Genomic DNA, 13933 nt, shown 5'->3' with positions numbered 1-13933 from the left:
GCTCCACCAAGCCTGGACAGGCTTGAAAGCAAGAACAGTCCAAGTTGTTGCTTGAGGGTGATGGCATCATCAACGTAAAAATATTTTTAAAAATCGAAAAAAAGTCAGAAATATTTTTTTTAATACATACCTAGCAAATTTTTTACACATAAATAAAATTAATCCTATATGAATAGTAATTGCCCTTATGTTGCCATGACAATGAGTGGAAAAGTAAAATAAAAAAGGATAGGACAATCACTATTCACATGAATAGTGTCTGCCCTTACTTGCCCTTGCCCTTTGTCATGGCACCATGGGTGGAAGTGCTCTTAAAAGGAAGCTTACTCAATTTTTTTTATAAGTAGAAAAGCCAACAAATAATAAGCTTAAAACATTTTTGCTTAATTATTATACCCAATTATCCATCTCATTAGTTGATACAAGCCACTGGTTAACCCCAATACCAGAGACATTTTCTTGAAACAAGACAACAAAGTTCATCCTAAGATTAACTATCCATCATTTCTGATGATTTTTGGGTAAAGTCAATTCCAATACAAAATTGTGCTTCATACTATGAAGTTACGTAAGAGATGATAACGCCCGTGCAACATTTCGAGATATCCGATCATGTATTGGCTCCTGAACGAAAAGCCAAAATTATGTCACAATAATCTATACATATAACAAGTTCTTGTTTTTATTACCTCTGTTGAGGGCAGCTTGAATTCTGATTTTGTTATTGTCTCATACAAGAAAATATATCTGTCATCGTAGAGTAATGTCAGTTCTGCTAGCGGTAGATGCAAAAACTTGAAACTTACACACACTTCAGTATGAGTTGGTCAAACAATAACACACCAAGCAGAGTGATTCTATTCAGACACAAGGGGCCAGTGGAGAGGAGGAGGAGGAGGAGGAGGGAGGAGGAGGAGGGGAGGGAGGGATAGAATCATTAGCTATGCTTTCTGCTGATATGTGTAAAAATCCACAAAGCAATTGCAAAGAAACTGGGGGAAAAGTGAGGGAAAAGCAAGGGAAAAGAAAGAGACTGCCCGAGCAATCTTCTAGGTTTAAATAGAATCATCCTAAAAGACAACACAAGCAGAAACATGTGATTCACAAAGAATTTGACTAGCAATTTGTACTTATACATAGAATCATTAGCTATGCTTTCTGGTGATCACTTTATGTGTAAAAATCAACAAAGCAATTGCAAAGAAACTGAGGGAAAAGTGAGGGAAAAGCAAGGGAAAAGAAAGAGACTGCCCGAGCAAATTTCTAGGTTTAAATAGAATCATTCTAAAAGACAACACAAGCAAAAACATGATGATCACAAAGAACTTGACTAGCAATTTGTAGTTTAACACTTATGCATAGAATCATTAGCTATTATGCTTTCTACGCTGATCACTTTATGTGTAAAAATCAACAAAGCAATTGCAAACACAGCCATAATCACAATAACAGTAAAATCATTGGAAAGAAATGGATCTTAGCATCCAAGAAGCATGTAGAAGACTAGAAGACATTATTATATAATATAAATTATGATAAAGCACAATAAAGAAGTGGCATACCGCCAAGATAGCTCACGAACGAGTTCCTCAGGAGCATCAGGGAGGACCTAAGTTTTTGTACTATCAGAGTGAGATTTGATGTTTCACATGCTCAAACACAAAAAGGAAATATAATTGGGGTTTATGTGACTACCTCATCTTCATAAGGATTGCAATGATCTTTGAACCACAACCTCAAGAACTCCTTAGAATCAAAAGATTTAAACGTCAGCAACTTGCTGATAAAATGTAATTTGTCTATAAGATCAAAAGAACAAAAAAGCAAAAGGAATATGAAGTATAAAATACATCGCATACTTTATCAACATTTTCAGGTTCAAGGCCATTCTTAAACCGCTCCTCATAAGTATGTGCAATCCAATATCTGCTTGAATCAGGTGTATGCACCTAGAATGGCAAGTGGAGGAAAAAATAAAATTTAATTCTCGTTACTTTATCTGAATATGTGAATTGTGATTGAGAAAGAACTACTAAAATTTTGAACAAGACAATGTTAAACCTCATCAATCAAAAGAATGGAACCATCTTGGCCCTTTCCAAATTCATATTTTGTGTCTACCAATATCAAGCCATGTTCCAGAGCCACGCGCTGCAACATGAAAGAAATGGTAAAACTGGTTAGTGTGGCTGACATCTATTATTTAGATAACAAATTGATTCGGTCAGTATCTAAAGTCAATTATGATCATTCCCACAAGCATACACCGTTGAGTACCTTGGCCAATATACTTATTTGGATTGATCAGTAGTATGAATGCTCAATAAACTTACACACAAGCATGCGCACACACAAAATTCTTGCTATTGTCCAGGCATAAGGACACCGAATACAACGTTCAAGTCAGAGATCAAAGCATATGACACAAACTTCTGAGCCCACATGTTTGATATGGAACCAGTAAAAATTGAAACAAAAGGAAGAAAAAAAATTCAAAGACAGTAGAAACTGATCAAAAGAATTTGTTCATGCTTGCTCTTCCAACTTTTCCTCATTGTAGCCTTTCTTCTATTCTACTTTTTGTGTGAAAATAGAAAGTCCATAATACAATCTCATTCAGCAAACCTATAATCCCATTATGTTTTCAGATCGTTAAATTTTAAAAGGTTCATAACAGTAAGATGATAACAAGAAAGGCAAGTTACCTGTCCATACTCAAACAAGCTTAATGCTTTCCTACTTACTTCATCATACTCGGCTTGAGTCATCAGTCCACGTTCAACAATCTGCAAGAAAATTGCATCAAGTTAACTGAACTGAAGTGTATAGAGGAGAACAAATGAAGACCCGCATGTAACATATTATATATAGGTACATGTATGTAATATTAATACATTCCATTCCAAAAGAAAATCCAGCAGAACATCCCATAATGACTTGGTTTCATCTCCAACACAAATTGACTTATCAGTTATTAGGTATACAGCTTAATATCCCTAATCTACCCAGATTTCTTCTCCTTCCCTCCTTTTTCCATTTTAGGTAACAAATGATATCAAAGAGAGACCAAACCTCATCTGGGGTAACAGGAACGTCATGATCTGCCGCCTTAGTTGTTGGTGTGAGTATATTTGCAGGAAGCTTTTGGCTTTTTGCCAAGCCTATAATATCAATAAACCATCAGACTTAAAATTTTGGTTTGAAAATAAAGCAATGCATTGATTAGAGAGCTCACCATCTGGGAGTGCATTGCCACAGTAATTCCGAACACCATTATTGTAGACCGTCCATAGTGACGTATCAGTACTTCCCGTCAAGAAACCTCTGACTACATAATTAGAAGCAAAAGTAGTGTAAAGACAGCTTAATTTATGTATGTATGGTGCAAGTACTCATATTCAAATCAAGCCAAGTTGTTTGGAGATTATACTTTTCCTTCATGATTATGAGAAGAAGAAATATCTAATACCTCTATATTGTTGTTTCCTCTCAAAACTTCCACATGTATGTTTATATTGTTTTGTTATCCTCTCAAAACACTACCTATATGCATAAATAGCTAATTTTATACAAATGGAGCAAATAGTGCAGGTAACAGCAAAAGAACTGCCAAACAGAAATTCTAAAGGTAAAATGGAGGCTTCCAACACCGAAGTTCAAAAATAAGACACATATGGATGAATATTTGTTTTAAAGAAATTTGAATCCATAATCCTATTCCTCAAATACAAGTGTGCTGGGAAATTAAGCAATCTAGGATACTAACCACTTAAAAAGAATTTAATTGATACAGAATGAGTATATCAGAAAGTCCATTTTCCTCCAGTTCTTCTTTTTTTCAACCAATGCCTTGAATATGTAACATCTTTAACACAAAAGTTTTACTTTTACTAAAACTTGCATTTTTGCCCTCACTCAGAATAGAAAGAAAGTTCAAGCACAAAAACAATGAAGTAGCTCACTAGCCAATTAAAAAGTGCTAAACACTATGATTATAACATCTTACCCACAAATTCAACAGGAAAAACAGAACATTTCTTTGCAATTGTTACATTTTCATCTGGAGCCGAAACAACTGCATTTGAAGTTATGTGTTGAGTTTTGTCAAACCACCATAAACTTGTCTCATTGAGAACCTGAAATCACAGAACCAAAGAAATTCAGATACTGCTACTAATTATCCATAAACCATGTAGTCAGTATTTTAATTAGCATGCTTTCTGACTGTTCTTTTTTCTCTTTCCATAAAAAATTCAACTAAATTTAATACAGAAAATTCACATATAAGAAATTCATTTCTTTGGGGTCAGAACTAAGAACAGACCTGGCCTTTGAAGGGAATGGAAGCAAGAATTCTGTCAAATGCACTTTGCCTATCCGTGGTGACCATAACTAGATAGTCCCCACTGTCATAAACATCTCTAACCTGGAAAACAGAGAATTAGTCTCTTTTTCCATTAAGTCAAAAGCCCAAAAGCTAGTTGCTTGAAAAGCAAAAGCCTAAGTTGTTTATTCAGCGCAATTCACTAGAGGCATTGAAATAAACAAAATAAAGCAAAAAGAATAAAAGATTTGTTCTTTTCCTTTGGGTTTTATACCTTGCCTCTAGTTTTGGATTTGAGGCCGGGAACTGTGAGATGCAGGTTGGTTTCGGAGAGGCAGTGAGACAACGAATTCTTGATAGCACCAAGTACCTCTTCCTTGCGAGCACTGTTGATCAGAACGTCTAAGGACGGTGGTTTCTGGTGCTGCTGTTGATTTTGGCCCGCCGTCACTGACATGGAGATTGTTGAGAAGTTTTTGGATTTGGGTTTGGGGGTTCTGAAGGTTGAGATGGAAGAGAAAGAGGGGTTGGGGTTTGGGAGCTTGGGGATGAGGGTCTTGGGAGGGTTTAAGGTTGGAGCATACTGAGCCATTTTCACAGTTGAAGTTTTGGAGTCTCGCGGTGGCTGATTGTGCCGTTGGCGCCTCTTATATACTGTGGTTTTGTTAAAGGCCGCGCTTCCAACTTTTTGATTGCGTGAAACATCTCTGCAACTAAGCCCAAAAGAAAAAATTAAAAAAATAGGCCAGCAAAAATGAATAAAACGAACGGATTAATCCGAGGCTAGTGTGCAATATTTGTGACATAAAAGAAAAAAAATGTTATATAAGTTCAACATCTTCTTTCCCAACCAAAAAAAAAAAAAAATTAAAAAAGAGTTCAACATTTAGGAATTTCATTAAACAAAAACAAAAGTTGATTCTTCTTATAATTAGATATTAAGATATTTTTTACTTTAAATGTTAACTTTTTTTTACAAACTTTTGTATAATAGAGGAAAATCCATGCCAAATGTCATGCCTAGTTAAGAATTTATGTAATTAAGAGATCCAGCTTTTATGACGGGTTTTGTGTTCCCTCATTTTGTTTCTATCTAGTTCTTTTGGACCGGCTTTTCTAAATAATTTATATTGTGAAGTAGAGTTGCTAGATCTATATGGATCTTTCATTATTGGGTGATATGAGATCATGTGGAATGATGAAGGTGTTGTGGCCTTTTTGGCTGGGTGAATGTTGAGCAATAAGGCCTTTTCACTTTAGTGCTTATGATTTCATGTTCAACTATAATATGTTGTTTTCATGATATCTCTTATGCACTGGTGCATCAAAGACTCTTCTTGATCATCTATCTATTAACTCTCAGTGAGTTGGGCTTCATATGTAATGTTTGTCCCTCACGTTCATGCTGGATTTATTTTTCCAGATTTTGTATACAAGAACCTCCATTTTGGGGTGTGTTCTTCTTTTACATCCCTTGTTTTTGCCCTTATATTAATGAAATCATGCTTGTTCTAAAAATAAAAAATATATATATCATGCCTAGTTCAGGTCTATTTCGTGCTCGTGTCATGTCATACCTATTGGGCTAAAAACTTCGACCCAACCTAATCCATGGACTTTGCCATGGCACAATACGTTCAACACCTCTATTAGACAAGTAGAGGCCATTGCAAAACAAATAGAATTTTAAAAATGATTAATTTTACTTTACCATTGTTTATATTAGAATTTAGCTGTCATGACGGCTTTTAGACTTGCCAATATTATACACAACTCATTAAATCATAGGTTTTTTTTATAAACAAATTTTATTATAAATTTTTTGTGATTATGGTCATGGGTGCTACTTCAAACTTGTTCTTTTTCTCATTAACTTTTTATATATCTCAAGTCTCATATTTTGTGTGTAAATATTTAAGACATTTTATCAACAATTTTAGCTTTTGTTTGGAACTTTGACAAATGTTTATTATTGATCTTTTTCGGGTATGTATGGCTGAAAGATGTTTTATTTTGTGATTTCAACTTTATTTTTATTATTGTCTAATACGACATGTTTCCATTTAACAACATATTAAGAAATATAATTTATTTTCTAAATGAGTCATAAGTTAAAATGGGTGAAACATGTCATGTAGGTTAAAATGAGTAATTATTCTTTTAATTTTTAATACAATTAATAGTTTAAACTACAAAGGATATGAAATTTTTTTTCACACACACTACCGTGATAAAAAAAAATAAAAAAAAGCAATCCACTATTCTTAACGGATGAAATAAGTCATATCATATTATTCATTATTTTAACTAATTGTGTTTGTATCAACCCGTTAAAAAAAACAGTCATGAATACGGAAAACATGACTTGTTAAGTTAACACTGAAAAGTTTTGTCAACTATTATTGAACTTTCGTTGTAAATCTCTTTTTGATGTAAGTGGGGGAATATATAATATTTGCTTAAGTACATATTAACTGAATTACCCGAACCAAATCAATCACTAAGTAGATTGGTTTAGTCCAAGTATACTACTAATTTCAGACATAAACCCAACTAATTCAAACCGTAATATAACATTGATACATTACAATGTAAAATTTGGAGTCCAAACCGAACCAAATTAGACAAGATAAGGGTTCGCAATCCGTACCAAATAACATGTCCCCATCGACAAAGCATGAAATAGTATTCTACATTATTCAGGCTCACGGCTCCCACGCGTCGTCTGGCGCCCATGTGAAATGACATATCACATCACATGCGTCAAAAGCTCACTGCCAGTCTTTCCCAAAGTAAAACACGCAGCTGCCCCAAAATCCCCGTGTCGTCATAGTCGCACCAAATTCCACCGCCCGATTTCATCGCCTCGCACGCAGCCGCACCGTAGTACCGCCCGCACCAGATCACCCCACCCCACACTCCCATCCCAATTAGACTCGGATTCTGAAACCTGTCGTATAAAAAGCGGACACGTCGGCACAGGTAAAAAGGCGCAAAAGACTAAAACCCCAAACCTTTGGCGTCAATTCTTATATATTGTTTTCTTACCGTGATAAAATTCGTCCCTGTTTCCTCATCAAATCTTGTAATTGGAAATTTCTAGGGTTTCTGGTTCGATCAATCTCTCTCTCACAGTTCAGGGTTCGCTGATACTCGTTGACCAACGCCGCTGACTGTTTATGGGTTTCGCTCTGATCTTTTTCGTCAGCTCTGAAATGTGAATGGTATTGGGTGAGTTCAAAGGTTCTTTCTTTTCCCAAATTTTAAAAGTTTTTCGCTTCATTCTCGGTCGTATTCACTGATTCAATCCTACTGACGGGTTTGGGTTTTTATTTATTTTCCGAGATTTTGAAAGAAAAAGAAAATTGTTTTTATGCTTTGTTTAATTGAATGTCATTTCTTTAATTTACTGGGTATAATGTAGTTGTGCAGTTTTCCGAGTCAAATTGTTCGTCTGTTTTCACTCGAAATTCCGTTGTAAAATAAAGGAACTCTTTTGTTCTTGATTTGTTTTTCTTTTCTGGGAAACAAAAAGAAAAGGCGTATTTAGTTGATTACACTGAATTTTGTATTGAGAAAAAAATACTTTTTTGTTATATAGGAACAACAGAACCCAGAAGTGTGAATTGCAATTTCAATGTACTGATAGTGTGCTTCTGGGTAAAAGTAGTGTTTACTCTGAATTGATGAGGAAGAAGAGGAAAGGTGGCGAGGCTGACCCATGCCTAGATCTACCGGAAGATGTGACATCGAAGGCGTGCAATTCAAGATCATCGATCCTTACATCACATTATTCACTAGAGGATTATACAAGGTTGAAGAAGCGGTGCAAAGAAGATGATGATGATGATGGAGGCACTGAACCTGTGGTGTCGCATAAAAGTAGGCTTGCAGGCATTGCCACTGCTCCGCCATGTGGGACTTCGTCTTTGGTTGCTCCAGGAAGAGGTATCAAGAGGAAGATAGGGTGTATAGATGTTGCTACCCAGATGGGTAGGAAGAATAAGATTGAGGAAGATTATGTTTCAGGTGAAACGCTTGGCCATGGAAAGTTTGGGTCGGTTTGGTTGTGTCAGTCCCGGATTAGTGGTGCTGAGTATGCATGTAAGACTCTGAAAAAAGGGGAGGAGACGGTTCATAGGGAGGTGGAGATAATGCAGCATTTGTCTGGTCATCCGGGGGTTGTGACATTGCAGGCTGTGTATGAGGAGTCAAATTGTTTTCATCTTGTGATGGAGTTGTGCTCTGGAGGGCGCCTGATTGATCAGATGGTTCAGGAGGTTCAGTATTCAGAGCACCGGGCTGCCAAGATATTCAAGGAAGTGATGCTAGTTATCAAGTATTGTCATGATATGGGGGTTGTACATAGAGACATAAAGCCTGAGAACATTCTTCTCACAAAAGCAGGAAAGATAAAGCTTGCAGATTTTGGGCTGGCCATGAGAATATCAAATGGTGAGCACCTTACCTCTTCTTTCAAGGATTTTATCTACATTTTTAGTATATGTTTTTTTCCCGAGAGTAGGGGAACTTGAGTTTGAAGAAAGTGTTTTAAAGGCCTTTTCATACCATCAACAACTATCACAAGCACAGGTTGTAGGGGTGTGAGGAGAGGTCGCAGTATAATCTCCATGGAAGAGTAAAAATAAATAAATCCAGCATTCTTAGTAAGATAGCTTTGAAGTTGCATTTAGCATAAGGCATAATGACTATATTAAACCATGACATCTATCCTTCCTGAGGATAAACTCAACTACAATCTCTATGTAAGAAGTATTTGTTCAGATTTCTCTATGGCTATAGTTGAGCTTCCCGTATTAGTCTTGAGCATCTATAGGCAAGATCCTAAACTGCTTGGGTCAGCCATATGGCTGTATCACGGAAGACTAAGAAACTGTGTCAGACTTTTTAAGTTCTGATGCTCTTAAGATGAGTTCGTATCTTCTTCTGAGGTTAGACTGTTTGAGGGATGTTTTAATTATAACCATAGATACTGTCAATTCTATGCAGGAAATATGTTCTGGCATTATTATTATCCTTTGGCTGGGTGTCTGGGTCCATCATTATGAAATTGATAGTGTTCAGAGCTCTGTTTTAGATTGCATTTCTGAAGTTAGTTTATATTAAACCTTTAGGCTTATGTACCTCGAATGCAACATTGACATCGTAACATGTTCTAAGTGTTTGGTTCTTCCACCCAGGTGAACATTATATCTATCATCTGTCATCATTTTATTGGGATTCCTTTTCAATTTTTATTTATAAATTTATTAACGAGATGTGCTGATATATGATTTTACGATTCCTGGCTTCATTCCATGATTTCTGTTGATACTGCATTCTGTGCTATCGAGAATGTTTAGTATTTTATGTCTCTTTTTTCTTTAAATTTGAGGTACTTAAAATTATTAAACCTAACTGCTTGCGCTTGTAACTTCTGTTTTTTTTCCGTGTGATATGATATGGAGTTTGATAGTGATAAGTGGGGAGAACATGTCTCTATTGTCAAATTTTTTAATGAACATTATGTGTATTTAGTTGTAGACAAGATTGTAATTTTTATTGCAATTTTTGTAAACTGTTGGCATATTTCTGGAGTGTTAATCATACTTTTTATTCCTCTCTTTTATATGGATTAGTTAAGTGAAAGGTTTTCTCATGCTTACTGCAGGGCAAAATCTGACTGGTTTGGCTGGAAGTCCGGCTTATGTTGCACCAGACGTTTTGTTAGGAAAGTATTCTGAGAAGGTGGATATCTGGAGTGCTGGTGTCCTCCTACACGCGCTCTTGGTTGGTGTCCTTCCATTTCAAGGAGACTCCTTAGAAGCAGTTTTTGAAGCAATCAAGACTGTGAAGCTTGATTTCCATACAGGGATATGGGAGTCAATTTCGAAGCCTGCGCGGGATCTTATTGGGAGAATGCTGACAAGGGATGTTTCAGTACGGATCACAGCAGATGAAGTACTGAGTAAGTTTCTGGTTCTGTCAAATATGAGAATTTTTAAGCGTATGCACCCCCATTTATTAGGTATATGCAATCCATTCTCTTTTTTGTAAAAAACTTACATTTTCTTTCTCTGGGATTAGGCTTATTTGAGAGGTCTTTTGTGTCAAGGGGAAAGTACGACTAAAGGTTTACTTCAGTAACTTGTCATACATTTTCTCCTATTAAGATGCTTTTGCTCAGATACGTGTCAGCTAATATGTTTTTAAAATGTCTAAAGATGCCTTTCTTTCCACCCCTATTTTGTCACAGCCACACAAATTGTTGGTTGATCAACTGCCGTTGGACTTTTGGAATTTTGAGGGAACGACTACCTAGCCCAAACTGTTAATTAACCCTTGATTACTGAACGTTCTTTGCTTTGCTGCCCTTGTTTCCTTGTATTTCTTGACTTTGTCACAAAGTGTGCGCATGCTCCTTCCAACCAATTTCTGCATTTTAGTATTGGTTCTTCTGATGATCATTGAGCTAAGGATTTCTTTTGCAAGTTTTATATCTCCAAGCAACTGACATTTATTTGGTGTTTTAACAGGGCATCCATGGATATTGTTTTATACTGAGCGAACACTAAAGGCACTTCCCATTAAATCAAGATTGAAGAACCAAGCAGGAGCGCTTTGCCCCCAACTTGCCATTCCACCCAGACTAAAAGCATGTCTAAACAAGTCAGTAGATGGCTCTCTCAGTGAAACTTCAGGTCCCCTTTCGTCATCTGATAGTTGCAAGTCAGAAGAAGACCAGGATGATTGTGGTTTAGTGGATGCACTTGCCACTGCAGTTTCCCACGTGAGAATTTCTGAGCCGAAAAGGAGCAGGCTATGTGGTCCCAAAGGTCGTCCAATTGAGCAGCAGTGTTCATCTAACATGAAAGCTAACAACCTCTGTAAAGCATTTTGATCCTGCTGACAAACTGACACCATCGAAATCTCCATTATCTCAACACTCTTCTTTTAAGCTGGGGAATTGAAAACAACCTGCCCTGGTGATTTTCAGTGAGCAAAAGATAACAAGTTGACATATACCGGACCAAGACGGTAATTTGGGTGTGTCATTTTAGCATTGTCTGTGAAGTCTTCCCTCTGCAACCCATTCTTTCTCTCTCCTTCATATTTCCTTACTTTAATCTAATAATGATTGTAACCTGATGAACTGAGAGAATCCATTGTACAGAATGTGTAAATAGAATGCTGCACTGTATTATGATATGTTTTCTGTGTCATTTGTATCATAGATAAATATAGCGTTGGTATAATTTTCTGAAGCAGGATTGGTTATATTGTTATTAGGTCTTTCCATCCCCTTTCCATCTTGCAATTCAACAGTCTTTTTGTAGTTACTGTAATGACCTTTCGGTTGCTCGATGTTTGACTAATAGAGTTTTGGAGTAAATCAACTCTAATTCTTTGCAATAGTGATGCCATATGTAACAATGAAGGAACCGAAATATAAATTTCGTTCCCATTCTTTAATTTAAGCACATGATGTATGCTTCTTTGCCGTTGACCTAAACAGTATAATCTTTGTTCAACATTGACTTGAAAAAATTAATTGGAAGTGAGCATGTTTTCAAAATGCTCACTTCCAATTAATTTTTTCAACTTTGATAACATGGTTGATTATCATTTAGACTCTAAACTTTAGGTTTTTCGTCCTAGACTAGTTAATCTAGACTTTAGATTTCCGATCTCAGATAATCGCTTCGATTTCACATTTTAAGTATCGAATTTTAGGTTTAATACTTAAAATTGCACTTAATTCATTTTTGGTTGCGGCAGGTTTGATTTTATTGTTTTTAGGCCTCTCCAACTTAAGTGTGTTCTGTAGTTACTGTAATGGCCCTTCGGTTGCTGGATGTTTGACCGATGAAAGCTAGAAAAATTCTAGTCTAACATGTTTTTGTAAAAGTGATGCGATATATAAACAACAATGAGAAAACCATAATACAAATATTTCGTTCCCATCCATTAATATAAAGCACATTACGCTGCTCTGCCGTTGACCTAAACAGCATATTGACAATAGTTTGTTGGTTTCCTTAATATTCGAGGTCAAAGGTGAATTCTCTATACAAAGCTTTCGAGGTCTGGCTTGGCAATGCCTGCCACAACCTGAAATTCTGGTACAGCTGCTGTTGTTTTCCTTAATAATTTGTTGCTAATTAACGCTGCTGCTCTGCCTTGACTATGTTTGCTCAACGAGAACTTCAAAATCGTCCTCGTATACTAAATGGAACCCACACTCGATCACTTCCATCGTTGAGCCAATGAATCCAAATGAAGCTTCAATATTAGAGTAAATATTCTCACACCAAAAATAGAAATAGTATTCATGAGGTGGGAGATTGCATAATCAAAGATGGTTCGACATAGCTGGAAGAAGGGATTCCAATGCATAATTCACTGACGGAGTCCCGACTTCTCCATTGATGCTCAGTTTGCACAAAAAATTATCAAGATCATCTTCTGAGCCATACAGCTGGTGTTCAGGGACAGCAAAAACAACACACAGCGCAAATCCGATCCACTTATGATCAGTAAGTCAACCCGGATCCAGCTCTGCACTGACTGATGGAGACCACACACTTTTTTGATTCACCCACTCTGGAATTTCATTCCCAGAAACAACAAATTCACACCTTGACCTAGGTAGAATAAACTCCACATTCATGGAGCCTTGCTTCTCCAGATGTTGGAAAAGGAGATGTTTCCAGTGAACTACAATTATAAGCGTAAAAATAGCGGGCCAAGTGGAAGCCCTTGCAATGTTTGAAGCCTGTTGCAATCATGCACGTCAAGAGATACAAGCCCAGAAAGTTACGGATGCTCCAGGGGAGGTTAGCAAAGGGATTTCTACTTAAATCTAAATGTGTTAATGAGGAAAGGAAGCCGACGCCATGGGGAATTGCTTCATCCAATATTATCAAGATCTTCTTCCGAGCCATACATCTGGTGTTCAGGGACAGCAAAAACTAAAGGATAATTGACTGTCCACGTTATCTAACAAACCATAGTGGTGTATGTATTAGGGCCCCAGTTTATTATGATGGTATCAGTATAGTGGTGTTTTAGATAACATTAGTTTATTGTAGTGTTATCATAGTGTCGGTCTTGCACAACTCAAAAGCTCTCTTGATGTACAAGTTACAACTCAAAAGCTCTCTTGATATAGGATTTAATATTTTGATCCTTCGATATAAAAACTATCTCGTTGTAACCATTTGAAATCATTGAATTGAATAAGAAGGCATTTTCGAGAAATTCTTCATGGTATCAAGAGCTTAAGACTTACTGTCTCTTCTTCATTATATATTTTTTTTTCTCTCTGCTTCCTATCATGGCTTCTTCGACTTCTCCTCTCTCTGATTCTTCTTTCTCAAGTGTTTCCAATTTCATTTCTGTGAAGCTTGACCGCAAAAACTATTCATGTTGGCTTGCTCAGATTGTTCCGGTCAAGCTTCACAGAAATGAAATTGGAAACACTTGAGAAAGAAGAATCAGAGAGAGGAGCAGCTGTAGTAGAAGTCGAAGAAGCCGTGATAGGAAGCAGAGAGAAAAATAATAATAATGAAGAAGAGATAGTAAGTCTTAAGCTCTTGAAAGGCGCCT

The 13933-nt window shown here is 36.5% G+C and overlaps 2 protein-coding genes across 6 annotated transcripts; one reads left to right on the top strand and one right to left on the bottom strand.

Moving 5' to 3' along the window:
• Positions 1–363: 363 nt before the first annotated feature.
• PUR7 (purin 7) lies at positions 364–5091 on the bottom strand. 3 transcript variants are annotated; one of them, XM_008221149.2, is made up of 12 exons: positions 4599–5091; positions 4325–4426; positions 4007–4136; positions 3236–3328; positions 3073–3161; positions 2706–2786; positions 2062–2151; positions 1860–1949; positions 1696–1746; positions 1563–1609; positions 690–747; positions 364–624 (listed from the first exon to the last, which is right to left on the bottom strand). In XM_008221149.2, the coding sequence occupies exons 1-12, from the start codon at positions 4914–4916 to the stop codon at positions 565–567; spliced, it is 1209 nt and encodes a 402-aa protein (XP_008219371.1). In that variant the 5' UTR covers positions 4917–5091; the 3' UTR covers positions 364–564. The 3 variants fall into 3 exon arrangements, with proteins under 3 accessions (XP_008219371.1, XP_088902870.1, XP_088902871.1); XM_089046744.1 differs by lacking the exon at positions 690–747 and having other exon boundaries at positions 4599–5089; XM_089046745.1 differs by lacking the exon at positions 4325–4426 and having other exon boundaries at positions 4599–5040.
• A 2221-nt stretch (positions 5092–7312) lies between these two features.
• PEPKR2 (phosphoenolpyruvate carboxylase-related kinase 2) lies at positions 7313–11589 on the top strand. 3 transcript variants are annotated; one of them, XM_008221150.3, is made up of 4 exons: positions 7313–7555; positions 7926–8779; positions 9996–10292; positions 10861–11589. In XM_008221150.3, exons 2-4 carry the CDS (start codon positions 8011–8013, stop codon positions 11223–11225), a joined length of 1431 nt encoding a protein of 476 aa, XP_008219372.1. In that variant the 5' UTR covers positions 7313–7555; positions 7926–8010; the 3' UTR covers positions 11226–11589. The 3 variants fall into 3 exon arrangements, with proteins under 3 accessions (XP_008219372.1, XP_008219373.1, XP_008219374.1); XM_008221151.3 differs by having other exon boundaries at positions 7385–7555; positions 7995–8779; XM_008221152.3 differs by having other exon boundaries at positions 7386–7555; positions 7992–8779.
• The last annotated feature ends 2344 nt before the right edge of the window (positions 11590–13933 follow it).

This window comes from Prunus mume, linkage group LG2 (assembly GCF_029339155.1).
Source record: "Prunus mume cultivar Tortuosa linkage group LG2, ASM2933915v1, whole genome shotgun sequence".
Taxonomy (NCBI): Eukaryota; Viridiplantae; Streptophyta; class Magnoliopsida; order Rosales; family Rosaceae; genus Prunus; species Prunus mume.
This window is presented reverse-complemented; position numbering and strand designations above follow the sequence as displayed.